Below are 20,694 nucleotides of genomic sequence, written 5' to 3'. Positions count from 1 at the left end.
TGGATTACAAGTAATTGATTACTGTAATCAATATTGTAATCATGATTACAGCTGTAATCAAAATTTTTGAAAATTGTAATCATGATTACAAGTAATTGATTACTGTAATCGACTATGTAATCATGATTACAGCTGTAATCAAACTTTGTAATCACGATTACAAGTAATTGATTACTGTAATCAATATTGTAATCATGATTACAGCTGTAATCAAAATATTTGAAAATTGTAATCATGATTACAAGTAATTGATTACTGTAATCAAAAAATGTAATCGATTACATTTTTGGCCAACTCTGCCCTGAACCATCCTAGGTATCCTAGGAAAGCAAAAAAAAAAAAAGAAAAATAGGAAGAATATGTTTCATAAAAAATTCTGCATGAAGGGGGGGGGGATAAATTCGTGTGAATTGAAAAAAGTGCGTTTAAGCCGTAAGAGAAGCTTATCTTGTTGACCTCCAACCGTTTTTAGTTGATCGTAGAACTTCTCCAACCGTTGTGACAGTTCTCAAAGGTCGTTAAGTCCATATCACGATATGAAATCATTTGATCCAGCTTAATGGTAGCAAAACTCTTTTTTGAAGAAAAAAAAAAATCACCGTCGACATTGTCTACTGCTATTGAAGCGTTATGGTAAATACCGCTGAGTCAATCTGCGCAGGTGCTTCTTGTAAGCATGTGATTTGATTTTGCGATAGCTGGCTGTTCCTTGTAAATAGTTACGAAATATCTTGAAAAATAGTGTGCTATGAATGTCGTCTACTGAGAGATCCTCTGAATGTTATTTCATTTTTGCTTATTACATTAGATATCAACAACTTTTTAAGTGAATCGAAAAATGTGTGCTCATAATTATAAAATTATTTTATCCAAACATAATTCCTCGTAAAAACTAATTTTTACTGAATATTTATTTATATTTCATAATTATCGAAAAAAAATGAAGTGTAAGCATACAAATGCTTCCTTCGTTTTAAAGTATGCAATTTTAAATGACAAAATACAAAATTCGATTTAATGCATGCGATCTCTCATACTTATCATAAAGTTCAAAGGTTTAAGAGACCATTATATTACGAACTGAAGCAAGTATTTTTGAACACCCTATGACAGAATACATATCAATAACCTTTTAACTGGCATCGATTGCTTTGATTGTCATTTACAATTAGATATTACATAAAATTTCGTTTACGTAACTAGAATATTTATGGTTATGTGGACATTTTTTTTTGCTATCACTTTATAAGTTTTTAATAAAATTATACAAAATTTTCGGAATAATATTTAATGAATTACAAAATTATTATTTTTAAACTTGAAAAAAAATTCGTTAAAAAGCATTTAAATTAGTTCTTTCATGCGCGAAAAAATTTTAAAAAAAGAAATATTCATAATTTTGTAGTACATCGCATTTGGCAATGAATGAAAAAATCCAATTTGAATATCTTGAAAATTTAAAAAGCTTCTAACAATTTTCTAAGTAGTTTTTGTATTTTTGTAAACAGAAAAGCTTAATATAACAAATATTCATCATTACGGAATGAGCTTAGAACACAACAGACGTTTTATTTTAATCAATGGATGAAAAGAGACAAAAAATGTACGGTTTTTCATTCTTTTCAAACATTTAATTGGATTTAAAACAGTTTATAATATGTCATATGCCATATATTAACAGAAAGGAAAAACACTTAGAAAAAACTACAGATACTAGCCCGGCTTTATAAGCCAATTATAAGCTATTATAAGCTATTTCTCTATGTGGGTTATGGTCCCGCAGTGGACTGATCGTTAAGACACGGTTCTCAGCAGATCACCGAAGTCAAGCATCACTGGCTGCGGTCAGTGTGCGGGTGGGTGACCCACTTGGATCAGTCTGCGTAGGGACCGAGAGTGTGCGGTATTGGTCCTCGTTAAACTGTGCTACCGTAAAGTGCTCGACTTCACGTGCAGGTCGTCGGGCTACCGAAGCGGGGGTGCCATCCCCTCTGCAGAGGATCAAAATTGTGATGGCATGTCTTCGGATCATCCTCAGGGATGTTTCCCAGACCGTCGCCAATAGCCCATTGTGCAGCTCTAGTGTGACGTAAATGAACTACTACTACTATGTGGGTTATGTTATTTGAATGTTCTTTAAAACGACCAAATTAAACTGTTCACTTCATTATAGCGACAGGAATTTATTCCTTCGTTTTCAAGAAAATTTCAAAGAAATTATGTATTTAAAAGTTTTTTTTTTATGATGAACTCACAAATTAAATGTGAAACATCTTCAATGAGTGACACAACTTTCTAAATTCTTATCTTAGGTGAACGTGTGGTTTATGGTCAAGAAGTAAATGGTTATAGTTAAAAGTAATAGACTACTTCATCCACCATCTTGTATGCATTCATTAGTGTAGTAAAAGAATGATTACTGAATAATTACTGATAATTACCACATTTTATTTGAAAACCTTAAGTCTCACAAATTATTAATTTTATAATTATAACAAATGAATAATTTATATTTAACGAAAAGAAATAGCGTTTACTGGTGTTTTATTTCATGAGTTTTTTTTCCCCTGTTTTTTTAGAACTTAAAAAGGAAACAAAAGTAAGCTAATTTATAATAGAATATAAAATTCCGTTACAAATACAAACTTACGATACTAATACAATACTGTTCAATTCAAACATTCTAAGTTCCTCTGTATTTCATATTTTCTCAGTTTTTTTTTTTTTTTTTTTTGCATTTTTAAACGTGAATATAAACAACTGTAGTAAAATAAGGAATCGGCAGACCGACTCTTCCTCGGTCAATTTCAATGTCAAGCTCACTTGGAAGCAAATAAGAGTCATATATTAAACGACTGCTTTTTTTTTTTTAATGTTTAAATTCTGTTGACCTTAACGGTTCCAATTCATGATAACCACACGAACATGACGATCAAATACCTGAATGCATTCTTTTTCTTGAACAAAAAAAAACTTTTCGAGTTCACTTATTTCTGTTACACTTTATTTAGTCAAATGTTGTGTTACCTTTTGTATTCTGTACCACGTAAACTAAACATATCGCTGCATGGGTCACTTCATTCAGCCATGACAGTGGCATGCAGAGAGGTATAGGACAAAATTAGTAAATTTTACTTCCAGCCAGTGGCATATTATATCATTTTTAACAGTGGCCACTTTTAAAAAAATTTATTTTATGACAGGCATTGAACAATTCTAAGTGAACGACTAACAATGTTAAACTCCATATTTGTAATTTTGAACACGACCCGGAAGATAAGTGTACTTCTGGATCAAGCTCTGGGAGAAAATAGCCTTCGTAAATTACTTTTTGATAGAGCTAAACCGCATTTGCGTTACATGAAGAGGAAAACCACGTAAACAACCCACGTCTAACCCGACGGCAAGGGGATTCTAACACATGTCTTTTATTAAAAATATTTTTACGTCAGCACAGCTGAAGAGCCGGAAGCAGAATTTCTATCAACTGACCACCGGTGAGATTCAAACCTAGGTGACCTCATTGGATAACGAATGCTCTATCTACTTAATCACCGCGTCTCTTTTTCAAAATTAGAACATTTTTATGCATTAAAAAAAATTTTATATTAATAATGCAAGGCATTTCTTTTTAAGTATTTCTCAAAGCTAGTGGTCATCACTGTCTGTTCGTTGACGCTTCCCAACCCAAAGATTGTTATGCAATCTTTCAGATAGCTTCGATGGCATCTAAGTTAAACCTATTTGAAATGTGTTCTGGCGTAAAATCCGATAATTTTTTAATAGCCATTTGTTATTTTTAGTCCGTTAATTTTCCGCTATACGAATGGGCATTTAATTGGCGGCTAACATTATCTGAATTAATCTATTACTATTAATCCTATAATGAAATTATTTGTTTTAACAGTTTAATACTGGATTCAAGCTAAATAATTTATGGCGTGTAAAATATGATTTTCAAAAAATAAATAAATAAATAATAATAAGGATAATTAAAATTGAACTGTTCTTCAATTTTAAAAAAAGAAATTAAGATTATATTAGTTGAAATGGTAGATTATTTTAGCATAACATTACTTGCCCTCGCGTTTACAGAAACATAAATTTTAACATGGTATTCAAGGTTTTATAATTACTTTAATTTTTATAAAAATAAATTAATAGTGACTTAATTTCTGTTCCTTCCAGTGCCCTTTTTTCTTAGGCATATAACCCCGAACATCCGCTCACGCCATGTCTCTGAACTAAGATTTAGATAAAAAAAATTAGAAGACTTATAAAGTTTCTATGATGATTTTGCAAATATCAATAAATATTACAATTTGTCGAAGAAAAGCGTGAAGTCACTTCGCATAGATATGGGTTTTTCCTCAAAAAATATATTTTTATTTCTTGTTCATTTCAAAAAATAAATGTTCTTCAAGTTTTTTTAAATACCTTGTTAACGACATTAATGATTTTATCTCGTGTTTAAAGTTTTGTAATTTTGCTAAAGGAAGGAAAATAAATAACGCTTGTCCGCCCGCCATGTACGACATTTTTAAATGATTCGTGAAAATGAAATGCTGACTGCTATGAATAATTGACAGTATGTTAGTAATCTGAATTATTTTTCTTGAAAGATAGCGTTTGATTTATTGTTTTTGAGGCAACAACTTCTCCATTTGAAAGAATAGAAAGAACCATATAAAAGTATGGGATTTTAAATTAAAAATTGTTTGCTTCTTTCATTTTTTTTATTTATTTATGTTTTTTTTTATATATATATAAATATTTGTATTCGAGTCAATTTTAAATCAGAAGTTGTTTTAAAAAATGTTATTAGTTGGACACGTATGCGTAACTGGTAATAGGTTGCGTCACAACTGCATCACACACCCGAAGAATATAAAAACATGAATATAATTAATATTAATAATGAAAAATCAATTCTATTAATAGTGGCTATTTAAATAGATGTGTGCAACAATGGGCTTATACCCCCAATAAGTATATTTAAAAGAAATTAAAGCTGGACCATTTATGCCTAACGCTGTTTTAAAGAGGATGTTCTGTTCTTCTAAAAGAGAAAAAAACTATGGTAGCGCGAGTGTTCCATTTTTTATATTAAATATTACCAAAATACGTTAAAATATAAATGTTTATATTTGAATCAGAACCTGGTGCTCTTTTAATCCTTAAGTCGTAGATAGCTGAAAGAAATATAATTAAATAATGAAATGTAATATTATTTTTAAAAAAATGTTTGACCCGAGGCGATGCAGTGGTTAAAGGTACTGATTTTTTAAAGGAACGATCCTCAGTTGCCTACTTAAGCCTACTTAACTTCAGTTCTAGCTTGCCTGAGAAATAAAAGCGGCTTGTGCGCAATGCTGGCCTTTTTGCCTCAGTCAAACCATTGGTCACGAAACTTTGGATCCTTAAATATTATCCTATTTGAACTGATATAATGATTTAAGTCTTGTTTACAAGTAAAATTACTTTTCATTTGTTTCTAATTATGTCACTCATTTTGTATTCCTAAGTTGTTGTTTTTTTATTTATATATATATAGTTTATTATTCTTCAAATGCGGGTATCCTTTCATTTAGACACGATTAACAAAATGTTCTCTGTTTTTGTGTTTAACATCAGTTATGAAGAGAAAAACTTTAATTGTACACGCCGTAAACGCATTTTTTTTTTTCTTTTTTTGCTCATATAAATAATTTAACTTTTTAATAAATTTAAATATTTATTCTGAAAATATGGCGTATTAAGAACTTAGAAACTGCGTTGTTGAAAGAAAGAAGTCATTTTCTTTCTCTTTTGAATAAACTTCATAACTTTAAATATTGAAAGTTATTTCCCTAAATAACGGAAACGGATGCATTCGGAGAAGATTAAATCTATGACAAGTGGCTGTTCCTAATTTGAGAAAACAAATTTGTGTAGGAAACTGAAAGATTTATTCCTTTTCATTGTTTGTTAAAATCGCGTTATTTATAGCTTTTTTGTTACAAAGCTTTCTGGAACACTTGTTCTTTTAGAGTCCCCTTAATCTAAAAAGGAAACAACTTTTTGAAAGTGGCTATTCGTTTTTAGTTCGGTGACGCAAGTTACCAGCTTCTCTATCTTTCATAACACACACCTTACTTAACTCAGCGTTCATTGTTCCCACCTGTGTTTTCACAAGACCAGCCTCTGACTTTTTTTTTTTTTTTTTTTTTTTTTTTTTTTTTTTTTTTTTTTTTTTTTTTTNTTTTTGCTGACTACTGTGAGACGTATTTTAATTTCTTTTAAGTGTAATAATAATAAGCTACACATAGATTCATGCAAAAAATTTCATGCAATTTTTTTTTTTTTTTTAATTTTATTCTTTTTCCTTTATAAATTGGGTACATAAAACAGAAATACTTAAACACTTATAGAAATTTTTAATATTGTGTGTTATTTTTATAATTAAGATTTTTTAACGGAATTTTTTTTATTAATTTTTTTTTACTCCCCTGTGGAGGCACCTGTGGCGTGTGTTGCTCGTCTCCGTGATTTAGGTTCGCAGGTGCCCACAGGGAACATTAAATGAGCAACACTTCCGGTATCTTCCGGGACGAAGAACGAGTAGTCAGTAATGTTAACTTTTTAATATTCATTTAATGTTTTAAATCATCTCAAAACATTAAATGATTCAGCCATGCTTCGTATCATAACGGACAATTACATTCATTTTTTTTTTAAATAATTATGCATATAGTATCCCTTAAAACTCCCAGAAAACATTTTATTACTTTTCTAAGAGTGCTAATTATTAAGTTATTTTAAGGGGGTTCGGTACCTCCTATGTTGACAATGTTAAAATGGCATATTTCGATGTACCTTTTTAAAAAAAGTATCGTAGTTAGAGCTTTGAATTTTTTTTGTGTATGTAATAGATATTCTAGATTATACTGAAGTGAACTTTTTTTAATTTAGTGAATTAAAAGAAATTAAAAAAAAAAAATTACACAGCATGTCAGAAAATTTTAAAAGCTTCACATTTTCATCCGAAAATTTTGAATTAAAAAAAAATATTAAGTTTCTCTTAAAAAACTGCTCACTTCAGCACAAACTACAGTACTAAAGGAACTTTTTAAATCAAATATCAAAGTGTTGTGATCAATAGTTTTCAAGAAAAGGTACATCGAAGCAAAAAAAACATAGTTTTGAGTTATTTGCATTTAAAGCGTAAATATTAGACTACCAACAATATTTAAAATTTAAATTCAAAAATCAAATTGTTTCTAAGTTATAAATCTCGTACTGCTTACATTTCAAACAAATTACTCTTGAATGTTTCTTTTATTTGATTGAAAAATAGGTCTTTATACTATACTCTCCTCACTTTTTGAGCGAATAAAAAGCCCTTAAAATGATCAAACTGAATGCGATAATTATAATATTGTATAATTCATAAATCACCCATAAATTTTATTCATGAAAATTTAATATTCAAGTCCTTACCAAGATGTTTTGCTCAAATTTAAGTGAGTTAAAAGTATTTTTGCTAAAAAAAATAACTATATTACAAAAAAAATCTAAGAAAATGCATATTTTAAGAAAAACATTCTAAGCACAGAAATAATTAACAAAGAACTGTAAATAAGAATTTACTTCAAAATTAGAAATATTATGTAAAGAACATTTAAAAAAAAATCAAAATAATGTAACTAGAAATTAGGGAGAAAAAAAAATCCGGTCCAAGGTAAATTCGAATAATGTAAACGAAATTCCTAATCTATGCCGGTAATGACAGCTTCAAAACAATCCTGGTCCATAAGCAATGTTTTTTTTGCATTTCAGTACTTTATTTTCTTCTCTTTTACGTAAGTAAACAAAAACGTAATGAAGAATAAAAAAAACGTAAAAATAATGACCTAATAACAGTATAATAAAAGAACAAAACAAAAATAGACTTAACAAATCAAACTAATGTAAATCTCAGTTTTATATTCAAAATTCTCGAAAATCGCATGGAAATAAAGAACAAACAATCCAGTTAAAGTTGCAATCAACTAAAGATATTGTAAAGTTGAAATTATAAAATTTTTTTTAATGACTTGGTAATAGCACATGCAAAAAATAATGGACATTATAATGTTTACGAAATCGTCTGTCAAAAGTGGGCGTGGCATGGGTGTTTTCGGTTTGTTTACATTTTTTAAATTAAGATTAAGTGCACTTCTACGTGGATTTCAAACAAAAGCAATATATCGTTAGAAAGCTAATAGTTTCTAGTTTAATTATTGATCAAAATCTCAAATTCGATTTTTTGAAGGTTTTTAGGTACTGAACCCCCTTAAGCAAAAAATGCTGACTTTCGTTTTCCTCTGAAACGGGGAGTCACGTGATAATTCACAAACTGACGTCACCCGTGCTCATCTACCGTTCGTTTACAATCAATCCAATCAATCGTTGTGGTTTGAAAGCCATTACTTTCTTGCTTCCGTTATATAGGTTTTTTTTTTTTTAATTATTTAGCTTTAGTGAAACAAAAACATCTAGCTTAACAATATTCGTTAACATTATGTGGTTAAATTAAATTCCATTAAGGGAAATTTTAAGTATAAGCACCTAGATTGTGGCGATGTTGATAATGGGCAGAAATATGTTTCAATGGATTATTCTTGGAAGTGTTGATTCGTTTTCGGTGATTTCTTCACCTATTACTATTTTATTAAAAAATAATTCGTTAAAAATTTATAAGGCATTAATTTTACTATATTAGAATTGTTCTTGGCAAGCATTGACAAATAGTTAGCAGAAAGAGGAATTAAAATTTATAAATTTAAAAATAATTTCTAATTATAGCGAAATTCCTATTGACTCAAAGAATAATTAGATGCGAGCGTTAATGTGTTTTTAAATATTTAATGCGTAGTAAAAAAAAGAGAAGAAATAAACTGCATTAATAAATTATTTACTCAAAAAGATATCCTTAATAGCAATGAAAATTAATTTAAAATAAATAAATAAAATAAAATAAGGCGAAATTAAATTACATTACCTGAATTTTTGAGCATTAGCCCATAGACTGTAACGTTGATGGATGTTATTTTTCTATGGACTAGATTTTTAAAAACACTGATTTTTTTTAATGCGATACCGAATAATAAAATCTTCCACCCTATATCTATTTCTATCCAATGTGCACCTGATTTTAATTGAGTAATTAGGCTGTAATGGAGCGTTATTTTCACTTAAAAATAAGAGGAGTAAAATAATATATTCTTCGAACTTCCAACACCACTGATTTCAGCCGAAAAGAAATGTTGATTCGCTGTGAAGCGCTACATAATAATTTCTTAAGCTATTTTAGTGATAAATAAACAGTTTGAAGTTATAAAAATCTTCCTCCCATTTTGCACACACTCTAAAAATTGTAAATTTCAGTGGCAAAATTTTTACTAATAATATACAATGGATGTTCATACGATATAAGGTCCCGCAGTGGACTGATCGTTAAGACACGGTTCCCAGCAGATCACCGAAGTCAAGCATCACTGGCTACGGTCAGTGTGCGGGTGGGTGACCACTCGGATCAGTCTGCGTAGGGACCGAGGGTGTGCGGTATTGATCCTCGTTAAACTGTGCTGCCGTAAAGTGCTCGACTTCGCGCGCAGGTGGTCGGGCTACCGAAGCGGGGGTGCCATCCCCTCCGCAGAGGATCAAAATTGTGATGGCATGTCTTCGGATCATCCACCGGGATGTTTCCCAGACCGTCGCCAATAGCCCATTGTGCAGCTCTAGTGCGACGTAAATTAACAACAACAACATCATACGATATAAGTGATATCAAAACTAAAAGAGTATTGAAAAATAGCCTTAGCGGATAGAGATGCCTCTTTTCTGTTTAGCACGTGTGACGTTATGACCAATCAGGAATCGATTTTGATTGTATCACTTATGGAGGCCTTTTTAGGCAATTTAAAGGTTAAATAATTGAAAAAATAAATATCTGGGGGAAATCAGATTCTCTGATTCAGGTGAGAATTTCCTAGAATTGGAAATAATAAAGAAAAAAAATAAACAATTAAAAGATACTGTAATTGTCCATTAGATTTGGCTGAAACTTATTTTGTGCATTTCTAATTATAATACTTTCAATTGATGTTGCAGATTCAGAATCCATGCCATCCATGCCTTACTGTACATGGTCCAGGTCACTATGGGCTATCTACTCATGCTCATCATCATGAGCTACAATGCTTGGCTAGCAATAACTGTATTCACGGCAGCCGGATTCAGCTATTACTTCTACAGCATGTATGTCCTCAATCGCCCCACAGTCGTCCCCACTGAGATCCTCACACCCGGAGAATGTGACTAGTCCGTCCACCTGCATTTGTCTTCAATTCTACACTTGTTGCTTTTGTTTTGTTTGTTTTATGTATAGAGAGTACGTTAATTATTTTATTGTGATCTGTAACGGATGATCTCCCTATCTGCTCCAGCGGATATCCTTTGTTGTTATTTTATTGATGTGTGTACATAATTTATGCATATTTTAACCACAGATGAAATGGCAACACGCCAGATAGTTTTATAAACGTTGAGAATCTCGTTGCTTTAGTCCTTCAGTAAATCTGATATTTTCCACACAGTGGATTTCTAAGTCTTGTAAAATTATGTTAGATCTGTATGCAAAAATAAATGCAGTTTATAAAATTTTCTCAAATCTATTTTTTTTCCTCCCCTTTTTTGTGATCTGCAGTGGAAGGTCTCCCAATCTGCTTCATTATAGGATGTATACTTTTGCTGTTATTTTTTTGTACAGGTGTACATAATGTATGCATATTTTTACCACAAATAAAATTGCATTACACCAAATAGTTTTATTTGAGCGAATGGAATATCTGTCAATCTACCAATCACCCTTTCTTTATATAGGTTTAAAAAAAACGATGGAATTTAGAAAGAACAGAGAAAAATTTTCTTCCCAAATCCTTCAAATAATCTAGTTCTTTTATCATTCTATTATTTGCATAAAGTGAATGCATTTGATGTTTTTGATCCGCCGGATTTCGAAATCCAGTGAAAGGATGTAAACAGTTAGCAATTTGACTTAACTTTTTTAAACCCATTTATATATTTTATTTAAATCATTTTATTGTGATCGGTAATGGAAGATCACCCAATCAACTCCACAATAGAGTGGATGCCTTTATTGTGATTTTATATGGATCCGTGCGTAATTTATGCATATTTTATCACAAAAGAGATGGCAACAGGCCACATAGTTTTATGTTTTTATTCGTTAAACTACCAACCTAATTATGTTGGCAAAAAATAAATCTCTCGATAATGTCATAAAGTATATAGAAACATAGTGAATCAATCCACCTTGCTTAACTCTTTTTCTGGCCTTACGAAAATCACTTTTAGATATCAGTAATTTGAATAAAGTAAATGTGTTCGATTTCTTTCTTCCACCTTCTAGACTTCTCTGTCTAATAAAAGAATGTTAACAGATCTATATACTAAATTTTTTAAGTCTTATACATATATATATAAAATTTATTCAAATCATTTTATTGGTATTGTGGAAGATCTCTCAATCAGATCCAGAATGTATTGCATGTTTTTGTTGTTATTTTATGCATAATATCTGTACATAGTTTATGCATATTTTTACCACAAATAGAATGGCAACATGCCAAATAGTTTGTTATATGAATGTATAGTATTTTTCTCTAGCTACCAACCAAACTACTCTTGCATGAAGGTTAAAAAAATCAATCAGTTGGTTAAGTCTTAACCATTTGCAGGACAGAAAATTTTGTTCAAAGTTAAGTCAAAGAATGCAAAGACAATTATGGTGTTCGTATGTGTGTATACACGATGGAGCTATTAGCTTTTTATCTTCACATTTTTCAAAATAAAAAGTGGTTGATCAAAAACAACGCTGGTTAAAAGATAAAAGTTTTTTTATTTCAGTGGTTTATGGATGGGTGATCGTGTAAAGCTAAGGGTGGAGGCGCTAGTGGTAAAATTGCTCTTTCAAGACTTCCGGGTTACTGCTTCCGATATATTTTTACGCCGCAGATTGAAAAAACGCCCCATCATATTATTGCATCATATCTTTTGCAGTATTTCACATGTACCAAGTTCTTTCTTTCAGCCTTTAAACTTCAGCATTATCATATTAATATTATAATCATTAGAATATTTTCTAATTAGGCTAACTTAAAAAGATATTTTTGGCGACATTTTATTCAAATGTAGCCAAATAAGGGATAAAATACAAAACATGGCAAACTTTGAGAATTATTCATAATGAGATATTAAATTTCCAAAATTTTTTTTGGCCTTACGACTTCTGAGAATCAATACATTTCTGGAAGCTCTTATTAATGGTGCAATTATGTTTAGATTTGAACCCAAATTACAATAACAAAACTGCATAGAATATTAGGCTTGTTCACACATCGCCTCGTAGTCATAACATAAGCGGAGGGATTACACCGGAAATTTTCTAAATTTCTTCCGGTTTAAGGACGCTTGTTATTGTTTACATTAGACCACCCATCCATATTGTTAAAATAAGTCGAACAATTTTTCTCCCATTGCCCCTGGAAGAGTTAATGCAGAAAGAGGTATAAAAACATAAAGCGAATCAATCAAACTCCTTCAGCTAAGTTCAATTTATCTAATTTACTCAACAGTTCTATCATCAGAGAAGTAGATGCATAGAAGGAAATTGATGACCTCTCTCAAAGTCAGATAGGTTTTTTGGGCATCGCCATCAGCTACTCGAAAGCAATCACATGACGTCAAAAAAGCAGTCTGTCTCAAGACAGGAGTGCTACATTTTGTACAGATGCCCAAAAGCCAAGATGTACTTGCCCAAAAGCCAAGTTTGTTTATACAGAGAATTAAAGTGATACATAGAGTAGTATATATTATTTTAGGTAACAGAGATACGTGATGAGCATGAATTAGTGTACTGCCCGTGTACTAAAAAACACCTCTCGCCGCCAAACAGTCTAAAGCTGACATGTTACTGTATGTAAACGAGACAATGAACAGTTCAAAGAGTTGGAGCTTCTGATGCTTCTTTCTCCGACCAGAGTTAACACGGTCACTGACCATGCTCTAGTCTATTAGCGAGGGGAGTTCTTTAGTTAGACAGGCAATAGAAGTCCTTAATAGATTATTTTATTTTGTTAAATTGCTGATTTGTATAGCAGAATTTTGTATGTGCTTAAATTTCCTTATGTACTTTTGTATTCTGCTTTATACCGTGTAATTTTCAATTGCATCATCTGTTTCAAAAATATGTTAAAATAAAACTGAGATTTGAGAAAAAGGAAAGTTTAGCAACATCTCATTCTTTTAATTTCATCTGAATTATTTAATTTTATCTAAAGAATATTACACTTAAATTTAAATTCGTTCTATCGTCTCTTTTTTTTTCCTGCAAAATTCTAAAAAACATTGTCTTATGTGCCTCTTGATTTTGTTTTTAATTTGGTCATTGCCTCTAAATAATTGAATAAATAAAAGTATTTCCTCAGTATGCTTCACCTCATTTATGGTTTCCATTACACTAAAGATGTTACTGTGACTGGTATAAGTTTTTCACAATTAAATGCATTTTCGAAATTAATACTTCCTTTTTTTTCGGGGGGGAGGCATATCCCAAAAATATAATGAATGCCTGACCTTCGTAAACTTCCTTCAAATTATATTTACTTACTGCATTTATTTGTTTATTTTTTTCATTTCCTCACATTACATTATTAAAGAAGTTTACAAACCATCCTTGGTGGATGACCACTAGGATCAGTCTGCGTAGGGACCGAGATTGTGCGGTATTGGTCCTCCTTAAACTGTGCTACCGTAGAGTGCTCGACTTCGCGTGCAGGTCGTCGGGCTACCGAAGCGGGGGTGCCATCCCCTCTGCAGAGGATCAAAATTGTGATGGCATGTCTTCGGATCATCCTCAGGGATGTTTCCCAGACCGTCGCCAATAGCCCATTGTGCAGCTCTAGTGCGACGTAAATTAACAACATCATCATAATTGCGAATGTGACATTATTTATTGCCTCGTATTTTTTTTATTTCTCTTTATTAGGTTCATTACAAAAAAATAATAGCCAAATGTAAACGAACCAGTTTTAGAAGATTAAAGTTGAATGATTAATAAAGAAAAATGTTTAAAAAAAGTTAAACATAAAGGAGCAAGTAGAAATATCTACGGATTAGTAATTTCTTTTACACTGATAAAAAAACAATTAAAGAAAGGAACTTTAAAAAAAAAAAAAAGAATTGGTAGCGCCAGTGCACAAATACGTATCAAATGGTAGCTAAACTCTTCACGGACACCACTGCTACGTAGTGGCCAGTGATGTCGTATTGCAGAAGCGTTGTGATCGTGTTTGTGTAGTGGCGCCTCATTTGCTCTTCAAAGCTTAACGTAAGGACGTTTTCAAACGTCTTAGCCGAGTCCCTGTTTTTTGAATCCCACTGTGGACTGATAATAAGACACAAGTAAAGCACCACCGGCTGCGGTCAATGTGCGAGTGGGTGACCATTTTGATCAGGCTACGAAGAGACAGACAGTGTGCGGTATCGGTCCTTATTCTACAGTAAAGTGCTGGACTTCGCCCGCAGGTCGTTGGGCTACCGAAGCTGGGAGAAATCCCCTCTTCAGAGGATCAAAATTGTGATGGTATGTATTCGCATTATCCTCAAGGATGTTTCCCAGACCTTCGCCAATAGCCCATTATGCAGCTCTAGTGTGAAGTAAGTAAACAACTACAGTCCCGTCTAGACTCTAGACCAAGGGTTTCCAACTTACATGATTCCGGGGGCCGCAGTTAAAAACACAAGTCAAATGGCGGGCCGCAACTTTATCCAAATTTTATATAGGACTCTTTAATGTTTGAAGGAATATTAAGTATTATTGTCAGATTTTTAACAAGTTGTACAAAACAAAAGTAATGAATTACAAACAATGATAAATATTTTCTTGGATGCAAAACCTGAGGTCCTGCAGTGGACTGATCGTTAAGACACTGTTCCCAGCAGATCACCGAAGTCAAGCATCACTGACTGCGGTCAGTGTGCGGGTGGGTGACTGCTTGGATTAGTCTGCGTAGGGACCGAGATTGTGCGGTATTGGTCCTCCTTAAACTATGCTACCGTAAAGTGCTAGACTTCGCGTGCAGGTCGTTGGGCTACCGAAGCGGGGGTGCCATCCCCTCTGCAGAGGATCAAAATTGTGATGGCATGTCTTCGGATCATCCTCAGGGTTGTTTTCCAGACCGTCGCCAATAGAACCATTGTGCAGCTCTAGTGCGACGTAAATGAACTACAACAACAGAAGAATCTGAGAAATAAATTTTTTTGCACCGTTGGTATGTTAAATTTCACAGAAGCGAAGAAATTAGGTTTTTTTTAACGAAAGAAAAGTATTTTAAAGACATATAGATTTTTTACGAAAATGGTCCGCAAATAAAGGACAACTAATATGTTTAAGTTCACGTGCCACAAAAAAGGCTTCGCGGGCCGCCAGTTGGTAACCACTACTCTAGACGATGCAATAGAACGGTGTACAGTTGAAAAACACGAGGCGGGACATTCACAGGCAACCTGTTGTAGGGACTTCGGAGATTCGAGAAATGTGGTGTCCTCTTTGTGGTAACAGTTTACGGAGACAAGAACAATATTTCGCTGACCAGGTCAAAGTTGCAAAAGTATAGGTTTGCAACTGTCTCACAGCCTATAAAATGCAACAGGAACATCCATTGCACGGATAGCAATTGCCCAGAGACTTTATGCAGGTGGCCTATATGCCACCGAAAATACTCGTCTTGAACAGAGGATTTTTGGGCAGTTCTCTCTAGTGAAGAGTCGTGATTCAGTCTGGACAGCGACTCTAGCCATGTTCTCATCTGGAAAGAACCCTCGAGTAGATATCAACCCTTCTAACATTGGGGAAAAGAACCACTGATGCCGAGATGGTCTGTGCAAGACTGGCATACCGACCTTCATGTATTCGATAGCGGTATTCCATTATACAGGGCACCCTAAGTGAGAATTTTCCGCGGAGCATATGGACCAAATTTTCTCTCTATGGACAATCACTCTCGTCTACACAGGGCTAAAATTTTTAGGCGAATACCAACAATCGGAAGATATTTAACGATTAGAATGGCCTGAGATGTCCCCTGACCTTAATCCCATGAAACACGCATGGAGCGTCTTTGGACGCTCAATTGCAGCTCGAAGCTCAGCTCCATCAATGCACTATAGGGCCTTGATAAGCAACAGTGGGGCGGTTGCCACAGGAATTCATAAGTACCTTGACAAACAGTATAAAACGTTGTTGTTGCTTATCCTCTTCTGACCTGATGAAGTCAGACCAGATCTATGAACCAGTTGACCTGAATTAAATCGAAGACCAATAGAGGAGTAGAGTAGATGTCATCTCAGAGAAGACAGTCCAGGATATGATCGGCGGAAGCCCTGTGTAGATGGCATTTAGGGCAAAGAGGGTAGGTTTTAATAATTCCTTCAGAAAAAAGTAAGCATTTTAGATGGGCGGGAGAGGGTGGTGCAGACTCTTCTTTCAAAGGGAAGAGTCAAGGAAATTCCAGGCTTATTTCCCTTGTACCAGTGGTGGTTGGGGGGAATCAGCGAGTCCATGAGAAGCTGGGATTTCTTCTGGGAGTAAAGTTCAAGATAGGTAAGATCAGAAAAGGTAGGGTGCGATAGGGTGTAACCCTCTTTAGCCAAGCTGTCTGTTAAGTCGTTGCCATAGAGACCGACGTGAGAAGGAATCCACTGCAGGTGACTATTATGGTGAAGGGACAAGACGTAGATGCGACGTATATAACGTAGATGCGAGAATTGTGTAGCTATTAGAGGTGATCATATTCCCTATTAAACATGTTTTCTTTGACCGACAAGATTTCCGTCAGTTGCTGTGGTGAACAAGTGACTAGTTTCCTTATTTAGGATACAGGTTATGCCCATTTTTATTTGGGTCTGGACTTATATCGGATGATATTTTGGCCAGGCTCGGTTTTACTTAATTTTTTTATTGCAAAAAAAACTATTATTCCCTTAAATTGGATTTATCAGTTTAATACCTGGCCCACGATGCAGTGATAAAATTTTCTTAATTTCTATTCCCGTTACATTATTTTTTCACTGTTACTTTGTATTTAAATTTTATAAATATTTAAATAATTTAATTTTTAATAAAAATATTTAAATAAAAAAAGAAAATTTAAAGCCCATTCCGGCAGACTATATCTTTCAATTTTTCTAAGAAAAAGTTAGGTGAATATGTGACTTTTTTATGTATGAAATTTGAATGAAAAAAACATTTTGATGAAAAAATAAGTTTGTGGGACACCCTATGCTATTCACCCCTAAACGTCAGTTAACTTTAATGGAAAACTTAGAAAATCTCATTGGTCGAGAAAAAAAACAAAAAATAAAACAGAATTAATTTTTATAGTTTTTGAAATCATTTTCCGAAACTAATCTAAAAGGAAATAGGAAAAAATTTTGATGATGTATGATGAAACGCTGAAATTGAAAAATGAATACAAAATAATTTTCATCACAATCATAATTGTAATAAATAATATATGTTTTTAAATTCATCTGTTCTTCTGTCGGATAGTTTAAAATAAATTATGCATTCTTATTGCATTAACATAAAGCGCGATTTCTGATAAAGAATTTTAAAAAAAATTAAACTTTAATTCTCTTTTTGCGTGATTAAATTTACTTTTGCTGTGTTCGTTTATAATACAATATTTTCCATAAATAGTAAATGAAATGCGCTGCAATTAAATTGCTCTTTATCAAGATATAACATGGCTTCTTTTTTTTTAATTTCCATTATTATTTTGATTGTTTAGATGCAGATTGAAATATCAAAAAAGTTCTTTTAATTTATATTCCAAACATAATGGATGACAATAAATAACATACAATAATGCTTTGCTTGAAATCTAAGACTGGAAGATTTTACTGAACATTTTACAAAATTTTGTGATTGAAAAGTTACATAATAAGAGTGAGAATAAAATTTCTAAATCTTGGAATAAATTGTTGATAAAACTTTATATGCAGTGGATTTATCTGACATTATTACGATATTGATAATGGATTATGAATAACAGTAATCAATATACAATATTGCTGACTTTAAGTTTTTAAACAAAAATTAGAATATTTCAAATAGTGTCGCATGAGAGTAAGCATAATATTTCTAAAGCTTCGAGAAAACTATGCGAAAGGTATTATATCTTATGGATTGTTCCATCAACTTTATGTTTTTGGTAAAGGACAAATATATTGAATAACGGAATCAGGATACAGGAAAGCTTCAAGTAACACTGGTGGGTTGGATCACAGAAATGAGCATAAAATAAGCTATACACAGGACTTCATAAGTTATAAATTGTTCCATTGATATTTTCCCCTGTTTTAAATTGATAACCATCATGAATAAAGGCAATCACTATACAAAAATGCTTCGAGCAAGTAACTGGAAGATTTTACTGAATATTTTAACCGTTTTTGGAATTGCAGAATCATATAAGTGTCTAAATAATATTTCAAAAAATGTATCGAAAAAATTATGCACACTGCTTTATATGTTATGGATTGTTCCATTCATATACGTTTTTATTTCTTTAGCCCCATCAGCATTGAAATATAATCTTATGTTTGGTTTAATGCAAAGCGCAGAAACGTCACTTTTGTTCGGAATGAGTTTTGTCATGCGTTCAGCTTTAGGAAGAATTTTAAATGCTATAATCTTCTTACATCAAGTTAAACCTGCTTGCTTAAAGCAACCCTGTCAAACATCTAGCAAACTAATTATGCTTATTTATTCTTTGCTCTTCGTCTGCTATTTGGCTAACATTTTTGAATTCATTTTGCGTAGGAAGAGCACCGATGAAATTGTTCGAAATGCTTTCTTCAAAATAGTAGAACCAAAATTACTGTCCGTTTATACCAAGAAGTTGACTCGAATTCTATGGAATATTTTAGCCTGCTGGTCTTACGCTTTTGTCACTTTCGTACCATCGAGTTGTTTTTTCTTAGCATACTTTGCGCAGTTGGAAAACTTGAACATCATTCGCTGCTGTAACTACTCAATTAGGGCAGATCTAAAGAAAGAAATAACATTTAAAAAATTATCGCAAATTGGAAATGATTATGAAGATTTAACTAGTGCAGTAAAGAAAGTAAATGATTCGATTTCATCTTTGATTGTATGTCTGATGGGCATTTGGTTCGTCGTGATATGTTTTTCACTATATTTAATTTTGAGTCAGTTTTCTCACCTGGTTCGATCAATGATATCTTTGATCAGCTTAGCAGTGTTTACAATTCAATTTATTGTTTTTATTAATGTTAGCAATGATGTTAGTAAGGAGATTAAATCTTTGGAAGAAGATCTGACTTTGGAAATTGAGCGGAATTCTTACTTGCTTGTAGCCAATCTTGCGCTACTGCGTTCAACTTTCAGACGCTTTAGAAAGAAAACATCTGCTGTACCATTCGGATTGTTTAAACTTGAGAAGAGTCTGATTCTTCGAATGTTTGGTTTAATTATAACTTACAATATTATTCTTTTTCAATTTTACGAAAATAAACCGGAAATTCCAATTATAGGAGATATTAGTAATGTTTCTTCAAACTAGCAAGCAAAAAACGTACAAACCATTAAAATAATGACTCAGTCAGCACTTTCAAAACCCTCTGCTGTTGTTGATCTTTAACTTTTTTGAATTGAACTCATGCATACAGTTTGTTCCGTTATGATTACCCTTAATATATAATTTTAGAATTATTTTCAAAAATGACATTAAATAAATATGTACTTTACGGATTATGAATCAATATTTAATCCGGGGGAAAAAATTTACTATTGCAAAAGGAAGTCTTCTTCGATAGAGATTTGTCAGATTCCAATAGCATTTTTGTATTTTCCTCGCTTAAATAGTAATTTGGGACCATCAATGTACAGTTCTTTTTAACGTCATTTATACAAGGAAACTAAAGAGATATGTTAAGAGTAGTGATTTCTGAACACTCTGCATGCAAATATGTATAGAAATCGATGTCGGTGAAAATAAGCCCAAATTCAACAGTTCTTAATACTTAGCTCTTTTACTGTGAAATCTTTTTCGTCGAACTATTACTTATGACTGTACACTTTTATTATTATCGGTTGCACTCGAAGTCTACATTGAAGAAGATCTGTTACTGTTGAAAGCTTCTCTTTTCCTAACTCAAATCTAACATTTTAGAATCTATTATGTGCATAAATAACCCTTTAAATAATATGAAAGGTATTCCCAAAATGTATAAGACTTTATACGTTAATAAAATTCCTTTTGCAAAATTTCGTTACTTTAAAAAAAAAAAAAAAAAAAAAAAAAATTATAACTTTAATATATAAAAATAACTTAATATAAGGTATATCATGAAAAATTATATATTTTTTCTAATGTGAATTATTAGACTCAATGGCACACAAATTTTGTAACTTTAATCAAGTCATAGGGCATGAATTGAAAAAAAATAATGGAAACAATCGGTGAAAATTGTTCGCTTAGCTATCTTTTTAGTGCTATTTTTTCGAGTGACTGTATCTCCTATTTATTTTAATATTTAAAATTATTCCTTTAATTTTTTTTA

General features: G+C 32.2%; 2 protein-coding genes across 2 annotated transcripts in view; both read left to right on the top strand.

Annotated features, from left to right (window-relative positions):
- Positions 1–13,534, top strand: part of LOC107439220 (high affinity copper uptake protein 1) — a 24,853-nt gene extending 11,319 nt beyond the window's left edge. The window contains exon 3 of the mRNA XM_016051737.3: positions 10,135–13,534. Coding sequence (XP_015907223.1) covers positions 10,135–10,345 — 211 coding nt within the window. The 3' untranslated portion in view covers positions 10,346–13,534. The remainder of the gene's footprint in view (positions 1–10,134) is intronic.
- A 4,993-nt stretch (positions 13,535–18,527) lies between these two features.
- Positions 18,528–19,698, top strand: LOC139425872 (uncharacterized). The gene has a single exon (XM_071181933.1). The coding sequence runs from the start codon at positions 18,639–18,641 to the stop codon at positions 19,692–19,694; it is 1,056 nt and encodes a 351-aa protein (XP_071038034.1). The 5' UTR covers positions 18,528–18,638; the 3' UTR covers positions 19,695–19,698.
- The last annotated feature ends 996 nt before the right edge of the window (positions 19,699–20,694 follow it).

Source organism: Parasteatoda tepidariorum, chromosome 6 (assembly GCF_043381705.1).
Source record: "Parasteatoda tepidariorum isolate YZ-2023 chromosome 6, CAS_Ptep_4.0, whole genome shotgun sequence".
NCBI lineage: Eukaryota > Metazoa > Arthropoda > Arachnida > Araneae > Theridiidae > Parasteatoda > Parasteatoda tepidariorum.
The sequence above is the reverse complement of the archived record's forward strand: the minus strand, read 5'-3'. Positions and strand labels throughout refer to the sequence as shown.

What these genes read in the sequence shown, in the direction of transcription:
- LOC139425872 (XM_071181933.1), top strand. Translation starts at nt 18,639, where the DNA reads ATGTTATGGATTGTTCCATTCATATACGTTTTTATTTCTTTAGCCCCA.